Below are 26,359 nucleotides of genomic sequence, written 5' to 3' on the forward strand. Positions count from 1 at the left end.
TGATTCCATGCTGTAAGGCCCCCTAAAACAATACTCTCACCTCTACTTCCCCTACAAGTCTTTTCTATTCCAGATTACCCACCTCTCTTGGTACTTGCAGCAGGGTTTACACTGTCGTTGTGACCATCTTGTCAGAATGCAATGGTACGTCAGTCAATTGGGGTCCACTGAAAACTAGTGTCAAGAGTGAGTGGTCTGACCACTGCAAAAGAGAGCAGTGAATGTCATTTGCTCTTCCACAGGGACTGCACAAAGTTCTCCAGTGCTGGGCATCTCTCTGGACTTCATTGTTGTCACTATGGTGAGAGTCAGAAAGAGACACTCTCCAATTATTCAGTCATTCACGCCTGTAATTCCAGCACCTTGGAAGCTGAGGCAGGCGAATCACGAGGTCAGGAGTTCGAAACTAGCCTGGCCAACATAGTGAAACCCCATCTCTACTAAAAATACAAAAAATTAGCTGGGTGTGGTGGTGTACACCTGTAATCCCAGCTACTCAGGAGGCTGAGGCAAGAGAACTGCTTGAACCTGGGAGGAGTAGGTTGCATTAAACTGAGATTATGCCATTGCACTGCAGCCCTGGTGACAGTGCAAGATTCTATCTCAAAAAAAAAAAAAAAAGAAAAGAAAGAGAAGAAAAAAAAAGAAAAAACATTCCCTCCACCATAAATCAGCACCATCACCTTCTCGACATGCTGAAACCAGTCTTGATTGCTCCATGTTCCCCAAACCCAAGAACTGACCATTCCACTACTTGGTCTGAAAAGGCTTAACAGAGAAAATTCTAGGTCTTACCATGAGTGGAAATGGACCAAAATGCAGATGAATTGCTAAATGTCTACCAGACTCCTTCCACCGTTCTCTAAACCTCTCATTCAGAACTTCCCTTTTACTCCCAAGCCATTCGGTAACCATTCTGCTTCCCTTCTATCTCCACAATCTGACTTCTCACTGCCATCTATAAGGAAGGCCTGCGCCAGGTGCATTGGCTCATGCCTGTAATCCCAACACTTTAAGAGGCTGAGGCGGGTGGATCACGAGGTCAGGAGATCGAGACTATCCTGGCTAACATGGTGAAACCTGTCTCTACTAAAAATACAAAAAATTAGCTGGGTGTGGTGGCACGCGCCTCTAGTCCCAGCTACTGGGGAGGCTGAGGCAGGAGAATCACTTGAATCTGGGAGGCAGAGGTTGCAGTGAGCCGAGATTGTGTCACTGCATTCCAGCCTGGGCAACAAAGCAAGACTCCATCTCAAAAAGAAGTCCTGAAATGTAGGGAGGAACCAGAGGAATAGTAGTAGTACAGTCAGATGTCTCTTGCCACAGGAATTTTTGACAATGTCAGTCACATTGGGAACAATTTGTTCATGTCCAAGCTGGTCAAAGAGAAGACCCTGGGCAGCAATGATTAAAGGAATTCTTGTTGCAGAGTAGCCAACACATTTATGTAAATTCTTTCTTGGTAATGATAAAGAGTTAGGGTTGCATAGAAGCAGCCACAAATACTGCTGCCTTGCAGCAGACACTGTTTTCTTGCAACAGACACTGCTTCAACACACACTGTTTTCTGATTTTGTGTTGAAATCTGGTGAGATTTCAACTTAGAACTCAATATTAGTGTAGGTTAAAAAAAAACACTCACTACAGGAAGTAAATTAACATTCTATATATTTGAGAATGTCTAAAAATTCAAGTTAATTACAATTGGAAGGGGATCAATAATTCCACTTTTTAATTGAAAATAATCTATATACTCCCAATAAATGGATAGTAAAATAAGCTTCCAAAAGCCTTAAGATAGTAAAAAAGGAAAAAAAGCCAGTAATTAGAACAAAATATGTAATGTGGTTAATAGCATAGATATGCTTGCCTTTAGACAATTATATACTCAATTCTTATATGATTGAAAGATTATGTAGTAATGCTGTACCTTTTTACAAAGAAAAAATAGGTTTCCAAAAGAAAATTAAACATTTATGACTGGAGTTAGCGGTAGTAAGGAATTGGATGTGAGTGGTTGACTGTTCTTTGTGCCTTCAACGTTTTGCAGAAAATTCTGTCTTCTTTTTAGTCCATTCAAAATGACTGAATTATTAGATCCCAGACTCTGTGTCCTAAAGATATTAAAAATAACAGAATTAGTGGCTTCAAAGGGAACTTGAATTTCTAACCAAGGCATTATACTTTCATTTGATACTTTGAAGTAGTACGTTTACTAATACGAAGGTACACTTATCATATAAGTTAACTTTTCTTTTTTTTTTTTTTTTTTTTTTTGAGGCGGAGTCTCGCTCTGTCGCCCAGGCTGGAGTGCAGTGGCCGGATCTCAGCTCACTGCAAGCTCCGCCTCCCGGGTTTACGCCATTCTCCTGCCTCAGCCTCCCGAGTAGCTGGGACTACAGGCGCCCGCCACCTCGCCCGGCTAGTTTTTGTATTTTTAGTAGAGACGGGGTTTCACTGTATTAGCCAGGAGGGTCTCGATCTCCTGACCTCGTGATCCGCCCGTCTCGGCCTCCCAAAGTGCTGGGATTACAGGCTTGAGCCACCGCGCCCGGCCAAGTTAACTTTTCAAAATCCAAAATGCTGTTTACATTTTAAAGGCTTCACAATAGCACCTCAATTATTTGACAGCTGCCTTCCAAGAAGTTTATATTTTCTGTTTTTTTTTTTTTTTTTTTTTTTTTTGAGACGGAGTCTCGCTCTGTCGCCCAGGCTGGAATGCAGTGGCTGGATCTCAGCTCACTGCAAGCTCCACCTCCTGGGTTCACGCCATTCTCCTGCCTCAGCCTCCCCAGTAGCTGGGACTATAGGCGCCCGCCACCTCGCCCGGCTAGTTTTTTGTATTTTTTAGTAGAGACGGGGTTTCACCATGTTAGCCAGGATGGTCTCGATCTCCTGACCTTGTGATCCACCTGTCTCGGCCTCCCAAAGTGCTGGGATTACAGGCTTGAGCCACCGCGCCCGGCCAGAAGTTTATATTTTCTGAACAACGTCTGTTCTCAGATCCAGTATCAAGTATATTCTAGTCAGAAACAGTAAGTTCCCTGAAAAACTTACATACCTCTGAAGTGGCCAATATCTTCCTGTGAAATTTGTCACTTTTATGCAAAATCGTATGGAAGAGAAAAGCAAATTATTATATTTTTAATAGACAACGTTCTTTTCTAGGAGGTATAAGCTATATCAGTCCATTATCTAACACATATGTCTTGCTTCAGCTAACACAATACTGTTTGGTAGGGTGGGCGCAGTGGCTCATGCCTGTAATCCCAGCACTTCAGGAGGCCAAAGCAGGTGGATCACTTGAGGCCAGGAGTTTGAGACTAGCCTGGCCGACATGGTGAAACGCTGTCTCTACTAAAAATACAAAAATTAGCTAGGCATGGTGGTGCACACCTGTAATCTCAGCTACTCGTGAGACTGAGGCATTAGAATCTCTTGGACCCATGATGCAGAAGTTGCACTGAGCCAAGATCACACCCACTATACTCTAGCCTGGGCGACAGAGCAAGACTCTGTCTCAAAAAAAAGAAAAAGAAAAAAAAGAAAAGATCTTGTACACCCAATAAAGAAGTAATATGTTTTTAAAATATAGATTTCTAGGAACATATCCTAAGAAAAAAACTCAGAAATGCCTACATTTTTATGTAAAAATAACTCACTGCAGGTTGATTTATTAATAACAAAAAATTGGGAATGATCTAAATGTCAAAGAAAGGAAAACAGGCTGGGCACAGTGGCTCATGCCTATAACCCTAGCACTTTAAGAGGCCAAGATAGGAGAATTGCTTGAGCCCAGGAGTTTGAGACCAGCCTGGACAACATAGTGAGACCTCATTTGTATAAAATAAGCAGCAGCAGCAGCAGCTGGGTGTGGTGGTGCGTGCCTGTGGTCCCAGCTACACAGGAGGCTGATTTGCTTGAGACCAGGAGGTCAAGGCTATAGAGAGCCCTGACTGAACCAGTGTACTCTATCCTGGGCACCAGTGTGAGATCTTGTCTCTAAAAAAAGAAAAAAGAAAGGAAAATAATAGTCTATCTGTCTGTCTGTCTATCTATCTATCTATCTATCTATCTATCTATCTATCTATGGAGAGAGAGCCACGTAACAGAATGCTAAACAGCCATTAAAAAGAACAAGCTTGTGGCTCACACCTGTAATCCCAGCCAAGGTGGGTGGATCACTTGAGGCCAGGGAGGCCAAGGTGGGCGGATCACTTGAGGCCAGGAGTTCGAGACCAGCCTGGCCAACAAGGTAAAACCTCATCTCTGCTAAAAAACAAAAAAAACAAAAAAAACAAAAAAACCACACACACACACACACACACACACACACACCACACACACACATACACAAAATAGCTGGGCGTGGTGGCTCATGCCTGTAGTCCCAGCTACTCAGGAGGCTGAGGCAAGAAAAAAAAGGCTTGAGGCTAGGTGCAGTGGCTCATGCCTATAATCCCAGCACTCTGGAGGCTGAGACGAGTGGATCACCTGAGGTCAGGAGTTCGAGACCAGCCTGGACAACATGGTGAAATCCTGTCTCTAATAAAAACACAAAAATTAGCTGGGCCTGGTGGTGTGTGCCTGTAATCCCAGCCAAGGTGGCTGGATCACTTGAGACCAGGGAGGCCAAGGTGAGCGGATCACTTAAGGCCAGGAGTTTGAGACCAGCCTGGCCAACATGGTGAAACCTCATCTCTGCTAAAAAAAAAAAAAAAAAAAACACACACACAGACAAAATAGCTGGCATGGTGGCACACACCTGTAGTCCCAGCTACTCAGGAGGCTGAGGCAAGAAGAAAAAGGCTTGAGGCCAGGTGCAGTGGCTCATGCTTGTAATCCCAGCACTCTGGAGGCTGAGACGAGTGGATCACCTGAGGTCAGGAGTTCGAGAACAGCCTGGACAACATGGTGAAATCCTATCTCTAATAAAAACACAAAAATTAGCTGGGCCTGGGGGTACACGTCTATAATCCCAGCTATTTGGGAGACTGAGGCATGAGAATTGTTTGAACCCAGGAGGCAGAGGTTGCAGTCAGCTGAGATCGCACCACTGCACTCCAGCCTGGGTGACAGAGCAAACTACATCTCAAAAAACAAACAAACAAACACCAAGCTTAAGCTACATTTATCAATAACAGGATGTACATAAGTTACATGAAAAAAGAAAGCCATGGCTCTGTATGATTTGTTGTTAAAAATACTTTTATTAAGCCCTGGTACAGTGGCTCACGCCTGCAATCCCAAAACTGGGAGGCCAAGGCAAGAGGATCGTTGAATCCAGGAGTTCGAGGCCAGCCTGGGCAACATAGCAATATATTGTCTCTACAAAAAAACTTTTTTACACTTGATCTTAGCCAAAAGGCCGAGAAGCGATCAAAAAAGCTTTTTTAATTAGCCTGATGGCCGGTGTGGTGGGTCATGCCTGTAATCCCAGCACTTTGGGAGACTGAAGTAGGAGAATCCCTTGAGCCCAGGAGTTTGAGACCAGACTGGCTAACACTGTGAAACCTCATCTCTACAAAAAATTAGCTGGGCATGGGAGCATGCGCCTATAGTCCAAGCTACTCCAGAGGCTGAGGTTGGGGGATGGCTTGAGCCCAGGAGGTCTAGGCTGCAGTGAGCTATGATTGTGTCATTGCAGTCCAGCTGGGTGACAGAGTGCAACCCTGTCTCAAAGAAAAAACAACAACAGAGCAACTTATAAATGCATAGAAAAAAGTGCAGGGCCAGCCAGGCTCAGTGGCGGGCCAGCAGGCTCAGTGGCTTACACCTGTAATCCCAGCCCTTTGGGAGGCCGAAGCAGATGGACCACTTGAGCCCAGGAGTTTGAGACCAGCCAGCCTGAGCAACAAGGAGAAACCCCATCTCTTCAAAAAAAAAAACAAAAAAAAAATTAGCCGGGCATGGTGGCATGTGCCTATAGTTTCAGGTACTCAGGAGACTTAAGTAGGAGGATCACTCGAACCCAGGGAGGTTGAAGCTGCAGTGAGCTGTGACTATACCACTGCACTCCACCCTGGCGACAGAGTGAATCACTGTCTCAAAGCAAAAAAAAAAAAAAAAAAATACTGGCAAAGATATGAACCAAATTTTAGAATGACCTTTGAGAAACTATTAAATAACATAGGGAAAATGTTCATGATATGATAGACTATTAATTTGAAAAAGCAACATGCAGAATACTAACTCAGTACAAGCCCAGTAGACAAAAATCTATAGATCTATACATTTGGACTGAAGTGTTATAGAGAAATACACCAAATATAAAATGATTTTTAAAAAATATCTAGATGTTAGGCCAGGCACAGTGGCTCATGCCTGTAATCCCAGAACTTTGGGAGGCCAAGGCGGACAGATCACCTGAGGTCAGGAGTTCGAGACCAGCCTGGTCAACATGGTGGAACCCTGTCTCTACTGAAAATATAAAATTAGGCACGGTGGTGGGCACCTGTAATCCCAGCTACTTGGGAGACTGAGGCAAGAGAATTGCTTGAACCTGGGAGGAGGAAGTTGCAGTGAGCTGAAACCACACCATTGCACTCCAGCCTGGGCAACAAGAGCAAAACTCCATCTCAAAAAAAATATGTGTGTGTGTGTTAGAATAAGTATAGGTGTCTTAAAAAATATTTTTTACCCAGTAAGATTATTAGCTATTTTAAAAGAAAAAAATGCTTTTCAGTACTTCTTAAGTGTTCTATCATGGCTATACTACTTTTATAATCCAAACAACGTTTAAACAAATTGGCATGGAAAATATTAGTGGAGGCCGGGCATGGCGGCTCAGGCCTGTAATTGCAACACTTTGGGAGGCTGAGGAGGGTGGATCACTTGAGGTCAGGAGTTCAAGACCAGCCTGGCCAACATGGCAAAACCCCATCTCTACTAAAAAATACAAAAATTAGTTGGGCATGGTGGTGCATGGCTGTGATCCCAGATGCCTGGGAGGCTAAAGTGGGAGAACTGCTTGACCCTGGGAGGAGGAGGCTTCAGTGAGCAGAGATTGCACCACTGCACTCCAGCCTGGATGACAGAGCAAAACTTTGTCTCAAAAAAAAAAAAAGAAAGAAAGAAAGAAAGAAAGAAGAAAGAAAGAAGAAAGAAAGAAAGAAAGAAAGAAAGAAAGAAAACATTAGGCTGGTGGTGGCTCACGCCTGTAATCCCAGCACTTTGGGAGGCCAAGGTGGGTGGATCACCTGAGGTCGGGAGTTCAAGACCAGCCTGACCAACATGGAGAAACCTCATCTCTACTAAAAATATAGAATTAGCCAGGCGCGGTGGCTCAAGCCTGTAATCCCAGCACTTTGGGAGGCCGAGACGGGCGGATCACGAGGTCAGGAGATCGAGACCATCCTGGCTAACATGGTGAAACCCGTCTCTACTAAAAATACAAAAACAAGCCGGGCGAGGTGGCAGGTGCCTATAGTCCCAGCTACTCGGGAGGCTGAGGCAGGAGAATGGCGTAAACCCGGGAAGCGGAGCTTGCAGTGAGCTGAGATCTGGCCACTGCACTCCAGTCCGGGCGACAGAGCGAGACTCCGCCTCAAAAAAAAAAAAAAAAAATACAGAATTAGCTGGGTGTGGTGACACATGCCCGTAATCCCAGATACTCGGGAGAATGAGGCAGGAGAATCGCTTGAATCCAGGAGGTGGAGGTTATGGTGAGCTGAGATCACGCCATTGCACTCCAGCCTGGGTGACAAGAATAAGAACAAAACTCCGTCTCAAAAAAAAGAAAAGAAAAGAAAAGAAAATATTAGAGAATAGTAGCCACATCCTTTTCTCAACCTGTGTAGAGCCAGGAATAGAAGTGAAAACTTCCAACCCTCAGTTCAGAAAGTGCTTGACTTATAGAAATTTCTATTTTTAGAAATAATTGAAGATTTATGAGTAGTGGGGACAGTCAAATTTGGTTCACATTATAAATAAACTGTATCCTACTATATAAGAGATTTCATTGTAACTGTATACAATTTATTCAGTAAAGGTATAAAAGCTGGCAGAATTGTATCATTATAAAAGTGTGATATTCAGTAGTCTCTGACTAGATAACTCAAAATGCCCTTGACTTTCATAATTCCTGTAGAACAGTGGCTAATCAGACACTTTTTTTTTTTTTTTTGAGACAGAGTCTTGCTCCGTCGCCAGGCTGGAATGCAGTGGCACGATCTCGGCTCACTACAACCTCCACCTCCCGGGTTCAAGTGATTCTCCTGCCTCAGCCTCCTGAGTAGCTGGGATTACAGGAGCTCGCCACCACACCCGGTTGTATTTTTAGTAGAGATGGGGTTTCACCATGTTGGCCAGGATGGTCTTGATCTCTTGACCTCGTGATCCGCCCACCTTGGCCTCCCAAAATGTTAGGATTACAGGCGTGAGCCACCGCGCCCGGCCTAAACCAGACACTTTCGTGTGGACTTACCGTGGAGAATCTATTCCACTATCTCCTGCCATGCTGTGATTTTCTGTCCCTTCCAAGTGACTGTGTTCATATTGGATATCCTGAGTCAACACTGGCATATGTGAAGTGTTGAAAATTTGGAACTTTTGTGGGAAATGTTTTCTCATTTCCTGATTCTGAGGACTCTGACTCCAGCTAGCTGGCTTCTTTCCTGTGTCACCAATAGAGTCTTGTATGACTTCAGCTTCGAAACTGGCTTTTCTTGCACTACAGTAATCAAAGATTCTTTCATCAGCAGGTGCTGAGGCCTGTACACATTTAGCAACACTGGGTTCTTCTTCGTAGTTAAAACCAAACCAGGCCCCTGAATTTAGGCCACAACTTTCAGCAGAAAGGTTAGGTTTTTGGCTTTCACCTGGGATAGCATGCAGCCCAGTGGGTTTGCAGCATTCGTTTCTTTTAAGCACCTGAGGCTCAACCCTCTCCATTGTGCTGTGGTACTTGGTCAGAGATCTCTCAATTATTTTTTGTTTTCCTAAATGATTTCCCTGGCTTCCACCTGTGAAGGAATACTGAATGTGGCCAGGCAGCATTTGACGTAAGTCATCATTCTCAGAAATGTCATCCTCCTCTAGATATAATGAACTACAGGCACCATCATCATCTTCCACTTCATTCTGATACAAGGCCTGGTCATTATTAGAAAGCCGTTCATTTTCTAGGCTCATAGTCTCTGCATCCTGGACAAATCCTTTTCTCAATACTTCTTCTGAGTCTCTGTCTTGTCTTTCAGGTTGTCTTAAAGTGTTCACGCCAACTGGGTAATCCAAAAGGCCAAGATTTTGAAACTGGTGTATTGTGTTATCCACTAATCTACAAACAGAGGGTGTTCGGTCTGAAAAGGAGGCACCTCGTGATGGCAGGCTATGCAGAGTCTCTTTGGTCTCCCCTAATTTGTCAAAGTGGGAATGACTTTTCCTCAAGACTTCAGGAACTACCTCATTTTCTCCACCATACATATCATATCTCAACGTGGTATCCAAAAAGGGACAGCATTTACCGTCATTTTGTAACACGCTATGTTGAGGGTGATTGAAAAGGTGACCTCTGAAGTCATCATTGATGGATTTGACAGTAGGGTCATTTATGTAAATGGATTCTGCTTCCATTTTATCACTAGGTTGTTCAGCGTATGGCTCTTTGGCTTCACCATCAAAGATTCTTGAGGAATCCAAGGACCTAGGCCTTTGGAAAGGCTTTTCCTTTGGTCCAGTCTGGCTGGGTTTCAGATCACTAGTCTTCTGAATTTTGCGCCCTTTGGATATTGTGCTTCCTCGGTGAGACAAACCCTGGAAAGGATTACTGATTCGCTTTTTGTAAATCAAATGAGAACCTAGCACTGTTGTAATCTCACCAAGTGGTTTCTGACCTACCATTTCATTTGGGCTTTTAATTCTGGGGATAGGCTGTGTAGCAGGAAGCTTGGGGTGTTTCTCCAGTCTAATGCTTCCTGGCTGAAGCTCACTTCCCAGATTCCTGGCTTTGTGTCTATCCCTGCGAGAATGGCCCTGCCCTCGAGGTTTTGCAGACAGACCCTGCCTCTTCTTAACCCCTTCTTTTGAAGGATATTTATGCCCGATTGTCAGCACGTCAGTGGAAGTGCCCTGGCTATTATTTTTTTTTTGTTCTTCGTATTTTTGCATTAGGACAGTGTGTTTGATTAAATTGTCAACAGTCAAAATGGGGTTAATTCGTTTGATTATCTCATGTTCAACATCTCGAGGGATATTGTCCAAGTCATCTTCATCTCGGACAGGCCATTCTTCAGGTGGGAATTGAGCAGAGAAACTGCTGTGTTCTGTTTTGGGCTTCTCCTTTCTAGATATGCTGCGCCATAAGACACTAAAACCAAACTTCTTGCCTTTTTCTTTATCTCTTGTGTATGGTAAAGGTTTGGTGCTCTCACAAATGTGGTGCTCCGCAGACACTGAAACTGCCTCATTCTGTACCCAAGGTACAGATTCCCCAAGACCTCTGTGACTCTTGCTAGTCACTTGTGTAACAACTGGTGGTTCCTGAACATTCTGAGTGTGCATGTCCCGGAAACACTGGCAAGACTGACAGTGGGATATGGGGGCAGCATTCTCTTGCGCTGACTCTGCACAGCTCTCCATGCTCACCAGATATGTCATGGAAGCTGTCATCAGGCGACTTTCATCTGATGGCAGCACTCTCTTATTTTCCCGGGTGGTTGTATTTGTAATGAAGTAAGTCTGAGGAGTAACTATGAAGTATCCTTCTCCAGTGTGATAAATCTTCCTTTCTTTAATCAGCGTTCCCAGAGTGGTATAGAGAATATCTTCAGATGGAATTGCAATGCCTAAAACAGACAAACATTTTACAGACAGATTTTGAATAAGAAAAATTTTAATGAGTGAAATCAGTAACTCTGAAATGACTAAACATTGGCTTGATAAACCCAGAGGTGATTGTAACATGATTAATACATGTGATTAAAATGCCAGGGATGGGTGTGATGGCTCATGCCTATAATCCCAGAGCTTTGGGAGGCCGAGGCAGGAGGATCTCTTGAGCCCAGGAGTTCAAGACCAGGCTAGGCAACATAGGAAGACTTCATCTCTACAAAAAAATTGTTAAACATTAGCCAGATATGGAAGGATCATTTGAGCCCAGGAGTTCAAGGCTGCAGTGAGCTATGATTGTGCCACTGTACTCCAGCATGGGCAACAAACCAAGACCCTGTCTCAAAAAAAAAAAAAAAAAAAAGCCAAAGAAGTATAATATTTATAACTTAAATAATAGGAATAGGCCGGGCATGGTGGCTCAAGCCTATAATCCCAGCACTTTGGGAGGCTGAGGCAGGCAGATCGCTTGAACTCAGGAGTTCAAGACCAGGCTGGGCAACATGGTGAAATCATGTCTCTACTAGAAATACAAAAATTAGCAGGGCATGGTGGTGGGTGTCTGTAGTACCAGATGCCCTGGAGGCTGAGGTGGGAAGATTGCTTGAGCTCTTGGAGGCAGAGGTTGCAATGAGCCGTAATTGCACCATTGCACTCCAACCCGGGCAACAGAATGAGACCCTGTCTCAAAAATAAAAATTAAAATAACAGGAAAATAATTTAGCCCACACAAAGTCATATGGGTAGGTTAATGAGTAAATAGACAAAAAAAAAAAAATCTGAATTAACTCAAATAAAAACCCATTATAAATTTAAACTGTGACTGATGAAAGCATTCTTTTATTTAGTAGCTAGGATTACAGGTACCTGCCACTGTGCCTAATTTTTTTTTTTTTTTTTAGTTTTTAGTAGAGATAGGGTTTCACCATATTGGCCAGGATGCTCTCAATCTCTTGACCTCGTGATCCTCCCACCTCGGCCTCCCAAAGTGCTGGGATTACAGGTGTGAGCCACCACGCCTGGCCCGGATGCTATTCTTGAAAAGGAAGAAAATAAATAAAAGAATGAGTGGCGCACACCTGTGGTCCCAGCTACTTGGCAGGCTGAGGCAGGTGGATTGCTTCAACCCACGAGTTTGAGGCTGCAGTGATCTAAGAAGGTGCCTCTGCACTCCAACCTGGGCAACAGAGTGAGGCCTTATCTCAAAATAAATAAAATAAATAAAGAATGAGACATGTCAATATATGTTAGTATGGAAAGATCTCCAAGATACGTTTTTAAGTTAATAAGGGAAACATGTTGAGGGAATGTATAGAATGATCCAATTTATGCCAGGCACGGTGGCTCATGCCTGTAAACCCAACACTTTGGGAGGCTGAGGCAGGTGGATCATGAGGTCAGGGGGTCGAGAACTGCCTAACCAACATGGTGAAACCCCGTCTCTATTAAAAATACAAAAATTAGCCGTGCATGGTGGTGGGACCCTGTAGTTGCAGCTACTGAGGAGGCTGAGGCAGGAGAATCACTTGAACCCGGGGAGGCGGAGGTTGCAGTGAGCCGAGATTGTGCCACTGCACTCCAGCCTGGGTGACAGAGCAAGACTCTGTCTAAAAAAAGATCCAATTTATGTTATGAAAAATTTGTTATATTATCATACATATATTATCATATAAGAAATGATAATAGCAGTTATTTCTGGGAAGTGAGAATGAAAAATTGGGAGATGGAAATAAACTTTTCTTTCTCATTTTGCACTCTTTTCCACAGAGCGTGATTTATTTATTTATTGCCATAAGCATTTATTTTTGGAAAAGTTTATCTGAAAAGTAAAAGAAATACCCTTATTAAATTTGTTGATGCAGGACTTCTTATGGCAGGGTTTTGATATAAAGTTCTACAGAAGAGAGGAAAAAAAGGATATCACCCAGTTTACTTAGATGTGTTTAAGACTAATTATAAATAGAAACCAAATACATACAGTGAAGTACAAATATAGAAAAACCTATTACTCTACCTGGGTAATGTTTCATCAAATGCTCCAAAAGTGATTCCTGTGTTACACCAATCTGAGCTGTATTCATATCAGATATAGCACAGCAAAGAACTTCACCCAAAGGTACAAACTGAGATTGAGTTATTGGATTCATTTGCACTGGAAAGACATCACCTAAATTGGAGATTTAAAAAAGGGGGGGGTGATAAATTTGATACAGTATAAAATATTTGGAATTAGTGAAATAAAAATAAAGACTAATAGATGGAATTGCAATTCTTTCATCAGTCTTCACTCAGAATCTGTTAATGTGACATGTACAATGATAGAAACTATGCAAAAAAAAGATTTACTTTATGGTCTCTACTTTTAAGAAATGTATATTAACTGTCTCTACAAGTAAGAGATGGCAAGATTCCATTAGAAAGGCTCAAAGTATTATCAGAATTCAGGAGGTCACGTAATACTTATATACCAGTAGTTTACCATCTTTCAAAATATTTTTTCATATTAGCTATCTTTAGGCAGACACAGGATTATTTCTTCGCTTAAAATATATAAAGTTCGGCCGGGCGCAGTGGCTCATGCCTGTAATTCCAGCACTTTGGGAGGCCGAGGCGGGTGGATCACGAGGTCAGGGGATCGAGACCATCCTGGCTAACATGGTGAGACCCCGTCTCTCCTAAAAATACAAAAAATTAGCCGGGCGTGGTGGCAGGCGCCTGTAGTCTCAGCCACTCGGGAGGCTGAGGCAGGAGAATGGCATGAACCCAGGAGGCGGAGCTTGCAGTGAGCAGAGATCGTGCCATTGCACTCTAGCCTGGGCGACAGAGTGAGACTCCATCTCAAAAAAATAAATAAATAAAATAAATAAAGTTATAGAAAACTCAAGTAATGGTCCCAAGTCTAAAAGCAAGTAAAGTGACAGAAATAGGCCTTCTGACTCATGATCCAGTATTTTCACCATTCCACATTTTCCTGATTGGGGTGATCCTGCCATTACTCAGGTCGAGTACTGGATTCTGCTGGACATCCATGGAAACCCCTCAATCAATTGGAAATGAAAGACTAAGACTCAGGAAAGAGATTTAGGAATCAACTAACAGAGATGAGATCTGAAGCTACAGTGGAATAAATTATTTAACAGGAGAATAAATAAAAGCACCAAGAAACACCTAAGAAACAATCTACATTTAAGACACAGTAGGGACCAGGCCTATAACCCCAGCACTTTGGGAGGCTGAGGTGGGTGGATCACCCAAGGTCAGGAGTTCAAGACCAGTCTGGCCAACATGGTGAAACCCCGTCTCTACTAAAAATATAAAAATTAGCCGGGCGTGATGGTGGGCGCCTGTAATCCCAGCTACTCAGGAGGCTGAGGCAGGAGAATCACTTAAACCCAGGAGGCAGGGGTTGCAGTGAGCCGAGATGGCACCACTGCACTCCAGCCTAGGTGACAGAGTGAGACTCTATCTCAAAAAACAAACAAACAAACAAAAACACAGTAGGAATTAGGAACCCACAAAAGAGCACATACCTCTTGGCATATACCAAGAGTATAAGAAAAAAGGGCTTCAAAATAAATAGTGGTCAACAGTATCAAATGCTTAGAAGGAAATCCAAAGCGTTGAGGAAGGAGAAAAGCCATTGGATTTCTTGATTGGAAGGTGCCACTGGTGACTTTTAAGAAAACAATTTCAGCCTGGCCACAGTGGCTTACACTTGTAATCCCAACACTTTAGAGAGATCACTTGAGGCCAGGAATTTGAGATCAGTCTGAGCAACATAGCAAGATCCAATCTCTACAAAGATAAAAATTTTTTAAATTAGCCAGGATGGTGGTGTACCTGTCCTAGCTGCTAGGGCATTAAGGTGAGGGGATTACTTGAGCCCAGGAGTTAAGAGACTGAAATGAGCTATGACTACACCATTGCACTCCTGCCTAGGTGAGAGTGAGACCCTGTCTCTAGGAAAACAAAACAAACAAAGAGTAAAAAAACCAAACAAACAAACAAAAAACAGAAAAAGAAAGAAAAAAAAACTAGTTCAGTAGAAAAGAAGACAGAAATTAAAGTTCCAATTGAAGGAAAGGAAGTTGGTGAGAAAAATGTAAAGTTAATGGGTGTTCCTTGTAGAGCAGCATTTCTCAACTTTGACACTTTTGACATTTGGGGTGAGATATATATAGGATGACCAATGGTCCCAGTAGGCCCAGGACTGAGGTGTTTCCTGGAACACAGGACATTCAGTGCTATAAGCCTATAGCCTGGAAAGTTACCGGCAAACTGGGATAGGTTGCCACCCTAGCCAGATAATTTTGCGGTGGGAGGCTGCCCTGTGCATTGTAGGCTATTTAATAGCATTATGGCCTCTACCCACTAGATGCCAGTAGCATTTCCCACAGTTGCAGCAACCAAAAATGTCTCCAGACACTTCCAAATGTCATCTCGATGGCTAAGTCATCCCAGTTGGAACCGCTGCTCTAGACCATTTGTATGCGAAATCTGATGGCGAATAAGGAGAAATAGATCATAAACCAGAAAGGAGTAGGATCCAGTGAATATGACTGGATGTGTGTATGCTGTGGTTTTCTTAAAATAAGATCTGTGTCCCTTTGGATGCAAAAAGGAAGAGGTTAGGCCGGGCGCGGTGGCTCAAGCCTGTAATCCCAGCACTTTGGGAGGCCGAGATGGGCGGATCACGAGGTCAGGAGATCGAGACCATCCTGGCTAACACGGTGAAACCCCATCTCTACTAAAAATACAAAAACGAGCCGGGCGAGGTGGCGGGCGCCTGTAGTCCCAGCTACTCGGGAGGCTGAGGCAGGAGAATGGCGTAAACCCGGGAGGCGGAGCTTGCAGAGAGCTGAGATCTGGCCACTGCACTCCAGCCCGGGTGACAGAGCGAGACTCCGCCTCAAAAAAAAAAAAAAAAAAAAAAGGAAGGGGTTAGTGGAGATAGTGGACATTATTCTGGGAGAAGGGAGATCAGTAAGATAGCAAGATCCCAAAGAAGGGGAAAAGGAAAGTGTATCAAGGGCATAGGTAGAGAGGCTAGCTTACAAATGAGGAAGGTGCTACTCTATCTGAGACTTGAGAAAATAATAGAGGGTGGCAGAAGACCAGAAATATATTGAGGCAGAAAAGGAAAAAAAATATTAGCACAGCAAAGTCATCGGACTTCTGTCAAGTTAGAAAGAAAACAGAAATGAGAGGAGGGAAAAATGGGAATGAGAGGATGGTGGGTGGAAAGGGGGTTTGAGGAGGAGCTATTCTCAAAGTACTAGGAAATAACAAATGAGTAAGAAGATTGTGAAGGAGCCCTGAGTCTCCAGGTGATTTATGCATAGTTTTTGGCAGCGGGGTGTCATTTTGTAATGGAAAAGGGTGACAGCTGGGGGAGGCCAGCCCATGCCCCTAAAACTTTAATGTGCATATGAGGATCACCAGGAGATCTTGCTAATGTGCAGATTCTGATTCAGAGCCCCTGATCCTGCATGTCTAACAACCTCCCAGTGATATTCACACTGCAGGTCTGACTACTACTCTTTGGATTGGTAGAGGGTTAGGGTGTTAATGACAGCAATGTTAAAGTAGCTAACCATTTAACAAACATGATCCTGGGGCTGAATGGGGAGTCAAGTATAGCCAGAAGGAAGCTAAAGAATTAAGAAAACTTGATTATGCTCTGTGGTTAAACTCTCCCAGTGACAGTAGAGAAAGCAATACATTGTACTGGTTGTTGAGTGGGGAAGGAAGGTAATGGACTGGCCAGGTGTGAAGGGTTGAAGCCCAGAGCTGGTAAGTGGCCGATATTGTATTCTTATTGTATCTGCATGAAGAAAAGGACTTCAACAAGGAAATCATAAGCAATTTGCTGTTATAGTTTCCATTGTTCCCTTGTTTACTTAAGCTTCTCTATCTGGCCTTGGAAGGTCATATCACAAAGTAGAATTGCTGTCTGCTTCTGCAGCCTGGGAAGGATCTCCTCTAGGTGTGGCTGTGGCTATCTCATTGGGTGATTCTCAGAGGCCTATACCACTCTGAAAAACGAGGATGAATGGCTAATCAATTAACTAGCATTTCAAAGAGTGGCGATAGATGATGTCCTGAAAATCTGTCCAAGCAGGGCATTAATTTACCTAAAACTCAAAATCCTCCTTGAAACTCAACTTCTGAACTGAGGGTAACAAGCATCTATCCTCACTCCATCTTTTTCTTTCTTTTTCCCTTCCTCATCTGAGTTTTACTTCCTTCGCTTTCATCTCCCCCACTTAACTAGACAAAATGTGAAATTAAAGTACAATTTAAAATATTTTTATGCTTCTTTGATATAACTGTATGCGCTTAGTTAAAATAAGTGGCTTTAAGCTTTTACATCTCTCTTCCTTACCTCCCTAAAAACATCTTTTCCTGTGATCTTGAATTGATTACCCATCCCCACTGCACGTTGGAACTCAGAAAGTAATACTCCATAATGAAAACTCAGAAGCAAGAGGTTTTTTTTTTTTTTTTTTTTTTTTTGAGGCGGAGTCTTGCTCTGTCGCCCAGACTGGAGTGTAGTGGCCAGATCTCAGCTCACTGCAAGCTCCGCCTCCCGGGTTCACGCCATTCTCCTGCCTCAGCCTCCCGAGTAGCTGGGACTACAGGCGCCCGCCACCTCGCCTGGCTAGTTTTTGTATTTTTAGTAGAGACGGGGTTTCACCGTGTTAGCCAGGATGGTCTCGATCTCCTGACCTCGTGATCCGCCCGTCTCGGCCTCCCAAAGTGCTGGGATTACAGGCTTGAGCCACCGCGCCCGGCCGCAAGAGGTTTTTTCTGGCCTTTTCCTATCCTCCTATCTTGTTTCTAAGGCCAGTCATAGAAACAAGAATCTTTCTTCCCCAAGGCAGGTCAGAGAAACGAGAACCCCCTTTCTCCAAAGCCAGTCATAAAACCTAGAGGATTAGAGGCCCTTAATTTTATTTATTTTTTTATTTTTTATTTTTTTTTTGAGACGGAGTCTCGCTCTGTCGCCCAGGCTGGAGTGCAGTGGCCGGATCTCAGCTCACGGCAAGCTCCGCCTCCCGGGTTCACGCCATTCTCCTGCCTCAGCCTCCCGAGTAGCTGGGACTACAGGCGCCGGCCACCTCGCCCGGCTAGTTTTTGTATTTTTAGTAGAGACGGGGTTTCACCGTGTTAGCCAGGATGGTCTCGATCTCCTGACCTCGTGATCCGCCCGTCTCGGCCTCCCAAAGTGCTGGGATTACAGGCTTGAGCCACCGCGCCCGGCCGAGGCCCTTAATTTTAAAAGAAGGGGGAAAAGTTTCCCTTCCTTGAAAGACAAGGGCTAGACATAGAGGGCAAAGCCTGAAGGCTTTCCTCAGCCACATAATACCTGTTTGAACCTCACCTCACCTTTCCTTAAAACCAGTCACTGTGAACTTAGAGATGGGGTGGGGGAGAACACTGAAAGAGAGAAAATCAGCATGTCGTTTGGTGCCCCTGCTGTGCCTGCCTGCATGTGGCTGCCCATTTCTGTGCACTGGAAAAAACAGTAGTGCCGTCTCCGCTATGCCTTTGGGCTAGAACTGAAGCAGCCCATTTTCTAATTCAATCCTTAGGTTTGTTTCCTCTTTTCACAGGAAAACTAATAGTCAAAATAGATTTTCATGGGGCTGGGACAGAGATGCATAGGGATTCCTGTATATTTGTTTACAACCTCCTGTGAATCTATAATTACTTCAAAATAAGAGCAAAAACTTGATTTTTCAGAAAGCACTACTTTTAATTACCAAGGAGAAATGTATGAAACAACTTTTTTCTTACATTTTTCAAACCCCACCCTTTTAAAAGAACCCTAACACTGTTTGCCAAATCCAAAGATACTCTTAAAAAATTTATTCATAATTCCTACTATGATGTGGGGATGGGTATTTTAAAAGACGAACAACTAGGAAGACGAATTGCCTTTTTTTCCCCCTTAAAATTAATACAACTAAATGTAAACTTCACTTTAGAGGACACTGTGAATTGCTATTCGCCTCTGCTGTGGAGCTCCTCTAGACAAAGCCTAGAGAAAGTTTCTGAGTACATTTCCTTCACAGCCGTTGCTAAGATACGTCCTTCAGGTGCACAAATCATCGAGTCCACTTTGTGCAGGAAAGCAGAGTGCACCCTGACACGGGAACATTTATGACAGACATGGGGATCATTTTCAAGCTTCAGCCATGGTCTGTTTCAGTGACTTTTGCACTCCTTTGCTTTTTGGAATACATAACTCTTAGTTTTTCACCAAAAATTAACTTTCTATGCAGAAGATCCCACTTATAGATGTAACCAGATTCCACAATAAGAGAAAGCCAGCCCTCTGGGTCTGTCCCAAACTATGAGGGAGTAAACTGAAGAGCACTCTTCAGTCTAGGCCAGCTGTGGACCTTTGACCCTTGAGCTGAGCAGGGCTCAGAAGGCTAAGGAGAGATTTTGAGCCAGAGCATAAACAGTTGACAACAGCATTCTCCGTTTACACATTCTTGTACTCTTTGGTGCCTCAGAAATGAAAAAAGTGTTTAGGCTGAAAGACTGGTTTCACAAAAAATAACAACAAAGTAGAACCATAAAGGTGAGGTTATTTGTGCCTGCTATACTTTCTGAAAAGGAGTTTTGTTAATTTACTGATTCCTTGCTGTACTACAAAAGGATTTAGTTGCTTTATAAAATTTTTTTGTTGGCCAGGCATGGTGGCTCATGCCTGTAATCCCAGCACTTTGGAAGGCCGAGGCGGGTGGATCACTTGAGGTCGGGAGTTTGAGACTAGCCTGACCAACATGGAGAAACCTCGTCTCTACTAAAAATACAAAATTAGCTGGGCGTGGTGGCACACGCCTGTAATCCCAGCTACTCAGGAGGCTTAGGCAGGAGAATCACTTGAACCTGGAAGGCGGAGGTTGCGGTGAGCCGAGATCGCGCCACTGCACTCCAGCCTGGGCAACAAGAGTAAAATTCCATTTCAAAAAAAAAAAAAAGAATTTTTTTTTTTTTTATTCTGGTAAAGACCAGAAAGCAACCCCCACTCCTCAACTCCACAAAAAAAAAAAAAAAAAAAGGTTAAAAATAAAGTCAAAGTAATGATGAAAGCAAGGTATGAGGAGTTTAAAAAGTTATTCTTGGCCGGGCGCGGTGGCTCAAGCCTGTAATCCCAGCACTTTGGGAGGCCGAGATGGGCGGATCACGAGGTCAGGAGATCGAGACCATCCTGGCTAACACGGTGAAACCCCGTCTCTACTAAAAACTACAAAAAACTAGCCAGGTGACGTGGCAGCGCCTGTAGTCCCAGCTACCCGGAGGCTGAGGCAGGAGAATGGCGTGGAACCCGGGAGATGGAGCTTGCAGTGAGCTGAGATCCGGCCACAGCACTCCAGCCTCGGTGACAGAGCGAGACTCCGTCTCAAAAAAAAAAAAAAAAAAAAAAAAAAAGTTATTCTTTTACAAGTCCACTTGTTTGGGGAAAAAAGTGCAAAGCAAATTAAATGTAGTATGTGGATGCCCAATTCACAAATGAAAATACTGAGCTCTTCACTATCAAAAGCTTTTCATCCAGTGAAGTCCAGAGCAGGCCCTTGTAGCAGAAAATGTTAGAATCAGCCTCCTGTGGGATGGATGTGGATTCATATAACCCCAGGCAATCAGTCTCTGCTCCCTGGTGCCTAATGACAGTGGCCTAGAAAGCCCCTGGCCAATAGGAGCAGGACCCTGGGAAAGTGTGACTTGCTCCTGGAGTTGGTGACAATAGCTCAACAATATTGTTCCAACGCAACCCAAGTCCTCATCAAAGTTCTGAGGAAAAACAGGTGGTTTCTTTATGTAAGGACACAAAGGCCCCTTCCATAAGCCTCAAGGAGAAGGCCTCTAGAATACCCTATCCTGGTTGTTTTCTATCAGAAAAACAAGGGGCTCAAAGAGCCACTTACTGGCCAATTCAGGAAGTGGGGAATACTCATACCCCAATGTAGAATATCAAGAGGTGCACCCATGACAAATAGAAACATGTCAAGATTGCCTTCCAGCCAGACCCAGCAGTGTAGCTGTAGTGGAGCCAGTGAACCCTCCCAAGAACTATGGTGCTGGAAAAATCTTCAACCAGGGGCCCTGTGGACTGCTAAAATCTTCCAGTTACAGATGATCACTGGGAAGCATTAACAAAATGAAAATAAGCCTAAACTTTGCACTCTTTAAGAGGGAGAGTTGGCGTCAGCACATGGGCCTACCCAGTGAAGTGATTTTCCCCCAGGTTGTGGGGTGTGAGGATCACAAGCCGAGGAATGTGGACCTTGACAAGACCTGCGCCCTGAGAGAAGGTCTGATACAGGGCAACAATGCCAGGCTTCAAACATCACATTCACTCCACATCTTGAAGGTAATTAAAAATTAGTTGAAGGTGAGGTTTGGTATCATAAGCATTTTAGTGGAAACCCAGCCAGACACAAAGAAAGCCTGTGACCCTGGGTCACCAAGTGACTAAAAATCCATTTCCTGGCCAAATCAGGAGGTGTGAATACTCACACCACAATGAGAATCATTACAAAATCATTACAATCTGCCTGGCCCAATTCTGTGTTTGCCTTGTCCACTGAGAACACCCTTGAGGTGTAAACTGGACTGGGGTCCACTCGCCTGGCACAGTAAATCCAGATATCTACATCAAGGCTTTTTATAGTTATAGAAGAGAAGGCATTTATTTGTAGGGTGCCAAGGAAGGAGGACCAGGCAGCCATTGTTTAAATCTTGACCTCCCAATGTCTTGCAAGCAAAGGTTTTTATTTTTATTTTTTGTTAATTAATTAATTAATTTTTTGAGACAGAGTCCTCCTCTGTCACCCAGGCTGGAGTGCAGTGGCACTATCTCAGCTCACTGCACCCTCCACCTCCCGGGTTCACACCATTCTCCTGTCTCAGCCTCCCAAGTAGCTGGGACTACAGGCACCCACCACCCCGCTCGGCTAATTTATTTGTATTTTTAGTAGAGACAGGGTTTCACTGTGTTAGCCAGGGTGGTCTCGATCTGCTGACCTCATGATCCGCCGGCCTCAGCCTCCCAAAGTGCTGGGATTACAGACGTGAGCCACCGCGCCCGGCCTAAGCAAGGGTTTTTATTTTTTTATTTTTTTATTTTTTTGAGACGGAGTCTCGCTCTGTTGCCCGGGCTGGAGTGCAGTGGCCGGTTCTCAGCTCACTGCAAGCTCCGCCTCCCGGGTTCATGCCATTCTCCTGGCTCAGCCTCCTAGTAGCTGGGACTACAGGCGCCCGCCACCTCGCCCGGCTAGTTTTTTTGTATTTTTTAGTAGAGACGGGGTTTCACCGTGTTAGCCAGGATGGTCTCGATCTCCTGACCTCGTGATCCGCCCGTCTCGGCCTCCCAAAGTGCTGGGATTACAGGCTTGAGCCACCGCGCCCGGCCTAAGCAAGGGTTTTTAAAGGCAGGGGTAAATTTTAGGAGAGTAGAAGTTATAGGCAAAATTATAAATTTATAAATAATTTTTATATAAGTTACAGGCAAAATTATAAATTTATAAATAATTTATAAATTTATTTATTATAAATTTATTATAAATTATAAATATATGGAGGTGTTATATATTGGTTTTGGCTTAAAAGGGAAGGATATCTTGAAGGGGCTTACAGATCGTAGGTACATTTAAAGATTTTCTAGTTTAATTGGTTAAGGAAGAGAAGCTTTGTTTAAAAATTTGGGGTCAGTAAAAAAAAATGTTAACTGGCTCAGGGGTATGACTCCCTCCAAGTCCATTAGGAAGAAGTTTAGAACAAAGAACGCAGGTCAGAGTTTAGTACTTAATTTTTTCTTATCTGAGGTTTATGTGCCAGTGAATCTGTTGGGTGAGGGTCTTCAGTGGAGGGGTCCAAGTTTCTGAAAGACAACTCAGACACATATGTTAAGATGTTATCTTTAGTTTTTTTTTTTTTTTTTGAGACGGAGTCTTGCTCTGTTGCCCAGGCTGGAGTGCAGTGGCTGGATCTCAGCTCACTGCAAGCTCCGCCTCCCAGGTTCACGCTATTCTCCTGCCTCAGCCTCTGGAGTAGCTGGGACTACAGGCGCCCGCCACCTCGCCCGGCTTCTTTTTTTGTATTTTTTAGTAAAGACGAGGTTTAACCGTGTTAGCCAGGATGGTCTCGATCTCCTGACCTCGTGATCCGCCCGTCTCGGCCTCCCAAAGTGCTGGGATTACAGGCTTGAGCCACCGCACCCGGCCTGTATCTTTAGTTTTTATAGGGAAACCAAACACCTCTGGATTCTAACTTTTTTGGCTATTGTTTTAGGCTATTGCCTTTTTAGTAAGTTACTTACTTTTTAGTACTAGGTAGCAAAAGAAAAAAGATAAGATGGTAGCTTTTCCATGGGGGATTTAAGAAAAAACAAAGGGGGTCTAGCTAGCTATCTGGAATTTTTCTTAAACTCAGGATTAAAAAAAAAAAAAAAAGGCCGGGCGCAGTGGCTGTAATCTCAGCACTTTGGGAGGCCGAGGCGGGCAGATCAGCAGGTCAGGAGATCGAGAGCATCCTGGCTAAAAGGTGAAACCTGCCGGGCGCAGTGGCTCAAGCCTGTAATCCCAGCACTTTGGGAGGCCGAGACGGGCGGATCACGAGGTCAGGAGATCGAGACCATCCTGGCTAACACGGTGAAACCCCGTCTCTACTAAAAAATACAAAAAAAGAAGCCGGGCGAGGTGGCGGGCGCCTGTAGTCCCAGCTACTCGGGAGGCTGAGGCAGGAGAATGGTGTAAACCCAGGAGGCGGGGCTTGCAGTGAGCTGAGATCCGGCCACTGCACTCCAGCCTGGGCGGCAGAGCGGGACTCCGTCTCAAAAAAAAAAAAAAAAAAAAAAAAGGTGAAACCCCGTCTCTACTAAAAATACAAAAAAATTAGCCGGACGTGGTGGCGGGCACCTGTAGTCCCAGCGACTCGGGAGGCTGAGGCAGGAGAATGGCGTGAATCCGGGAGGCGGAGCTTGCAGTGAGCCGAGATCGTGCCACTGCACTCCAGCCTGGGCGACAGAGCGAGACTCCGCCTCAAAACAAACAAAAAATGCTCTTGTTTGGGCACAGGCCCCTAAAAAGAGGGTCCTTGCTCCGTCTCAGAAGTAAAAGCATCCTTATCAAATCTGAATGTGGCGGGGCACAGTGGCTTATGCCTGCAACCCCAACATTTTGGCAGGCGAGGCTGGAGGATTGCTTGAGCCTAGGAGTTCAAGGCTGCAGTGATCTATGATGACAGCACTGCACTGAAGCCTGCGTGACACAGCAAGACCCTGTCTCTAAAAAAGAAAAAAAAAGTGTTTATTTTGGTATCTGAGCACTCCAGTAAAACCGCAGGGACAAAATTAAAGTTTTAATAAAAACTGTACTGTTAAGGGGGAAAAAATTAACAATTACGCTTATTTTACATTAATCTTATGCTTTTAAAAGATCAAAACCAATTCCAAGAGGGTCTGCTCTTGGAATTTAAATTCTAACATTTTAAATCGGGATGCTTGAATCTGATTTTAAGGCCCATGAGAGACTGTGCTACTAATCTGCAAGACAGAGGAAAGATTTTCTTTCAAAATTCAAAAAGCAGTCACATCCTAACATTTTTGTGTCATAATAAAACATGAATTTGTCATAGAATTACGTTCTAGAAAAAAATGAATTCAAGACTGGGCGCGGTGGCTCACGGCTGTAATCCCAAGACTTTGGGAGGTCGGGAGTTTGAGACCAGCCTGGCCAACATGGTGAAACCTCGTCTCCACTAAAAATTACAAAAATTAGCTAGGCATGGTGGTGGGTGCCTGTGATCCCAGCTACACTGGAGGCTGAGGCAGGAGAATCACTTGCACCTGGGAGGTGGAGGTTGCAGTGAGCCGAGACTGTGCCATTGCACTCCAGCCTGGGTGACAAAAGCGAAACTCCATCTCAAAAAAAAAAAAAAAAAAAAACTAATCCTAGTATTATTTATTTTATATTTAGAAGACGAGTTTTTCTCTACTATAAGAACATTTAGTCCCTATACAAGTGTGTTTATGGACTCAGAGCTAGGCAGTCTGCCAGAAATTCATGCATTATTGACCTTCAAGTGGTTTAACGGAGCCGCTGTAACTCAACTAATTACCCAGCCACATGAAATCTGAGACCATCTTTTTGGGTGCCTGTATTGAATCACACTGTGGGAAAGGTATCTTCTATGCACATTAGGGATGACAACAGAGCACAAATAAAACAGCCTGCAGGTACACTCAAGTTTAATTTAAAAAAAGGATGTTTTGTTCAAAGTAATCCAAGAAGCTTCCGTGATTTTAAACTGCTCTTTTATCCAGTATGGAATTTCCACCAAATGTTTTTTAACATTAAAATTAATCCTGAACTTTGAAAAATTGAAGCATTTTGTAACAACATGCCCCTCATTAAAGATAAGATGCTGTGCAAATCTCTGATGGCTTTAAACAATTAGATCTATTGTGTTACAACTTCAAATAGGTTCAGAAAATCAAATGAAATGGAAACAAAAAGAAGAAAGGTTCCAGGCCAGTAAACCAAGCCCCTCTCCATGTCTCCCTTTTATTTTAGTAAAGTAAAAGAATGCAAACACTTCCCTCCACATTTAGAAACAAAAGAGTACCAAGACAGAAGCTGGCTGCAGATAATCGGGTTATCTGCCATGGAAGCTGGAATTCTTTCTCAAGCATGGTGATGTTTATTTTTGACTCCTAGACAAATGGCTCCCTTCTGGGAAATACCCTCTGCTGGAAAGCTAAAGGCTTCCCTTGGGAGGATGAGCTGTTCAACAGCAGGAGTCCTTAGTAACTATGTCGTCTTTACTTATCACACTTCAACCTGTCAGAATTTAGTTAGTGGCCTCCTTTTCAAGTGATATATTCACTAATATTGACTATCAGTTGAGTCTCAGAAAACCTGGAACAGACCCCATAATTTGGTTGTCAGATTGTCAGATAGCACACTGATACACCAAGAAGACAGGTGGCCCCACCCGGGGGTGCCCTTTGAGCTTCTAGCTCCCTTCCCCCATGGCCACCACCCTCACTGCGGATAGAGATACAAGGAGCCTCAGTCAGGAATGACCGACTCAAATCAGCTGAATGACTCAAACAAGTTGGCTTTTGAACAATACTAAAACAAATCCACATTTGGCCCAAAACCCTTAGGCTCTGAGGTACCCTTTCCTACCCTCTTTCCCTTCAAGGCTTCCACCCTGGATATGTTCATGACTTTATTCAGTCGTGTTAGTTTTCAATGGCTGTCAAAATCAATTACAGCAAACTTAGTGGCTTAAAACAACACAAATTTATTATGTCACAGTCTAAGGTCAGCAGTTCTGGGTGTCCGAGCCAAAACCAAAGTGCTGGCCAGCCTAGGCTTTATCAGGGGACTGGGGATAGAATGTTTTCACTCTCATTTAGGTTTTTGGCAGAATTCAGTTCCTTATGGTTATAGGACTGAGGACGGCAGTCACTATTTCCTCCATGACTGTCAGATGGGAGCCTTTCAGTCAT

The 26,359-nt window shown here is 43.9% G+C and overlaps 1 protein-coding gene and 1 pseudogene across 3 annotated transcripts in view; both read right to left on the bottom strand.

The window, feature by feature from the left end:
• Positions 1-1,651: 1,651 nt before the first annotated feature.
• STOX1 (storkhead box 1) overlaps positions 1,652-26,359 on the bottom strand; it is a 73,902-nt gene continuing 49,194 nt past the window's right edge. The window contains exons 2-4 of one of the 3 annotated variants that reach the window (XM_033208744.1): positions 12,842-12,994; positions 8,426-10,784; positions 1,652-2,114 (exon numbers count right to left, since the gene is read on the bottom strand). In XM_033208744.1, coding sequence (XP_033064635.1) covers positions 1,967-2,114; positions 8,426-10,784; positions 12,842-12,994 — 2,660 coding nt within the window. In that variant the 3' untranslated portion in view covers positions 1,652-1,966. Of the gene's footprint in view, positions 2,115-8,425; positions 10,785-12,841; positions 13,385-26,359 lie in introns of those variants that run through there. The other 2 variants (XM_033208746.1, XM_033208745.1) reach the window with 2 other exon arrangements.
• Positions 5,268-5,380, bottom strand: LOC117082937 (annotated as a pseudogene).

This window comes from Trachypithecus francoisi, unplaced genomic scaffold, assembly GCF_009764315.1.
Source record: "Trachypithecus francoisi isolate TF-2019V2 unplaced genomic scaffold, Tfra_2.0 Lachesis_group9, whole genome shotgun sequence".
Taxonomy (NCBI): Eukaryota; Metazoa; Chordata; class Mammalia; order Primates; family Cercopithecidae; genus Trachypithecus; species Trachypithecus francoisi.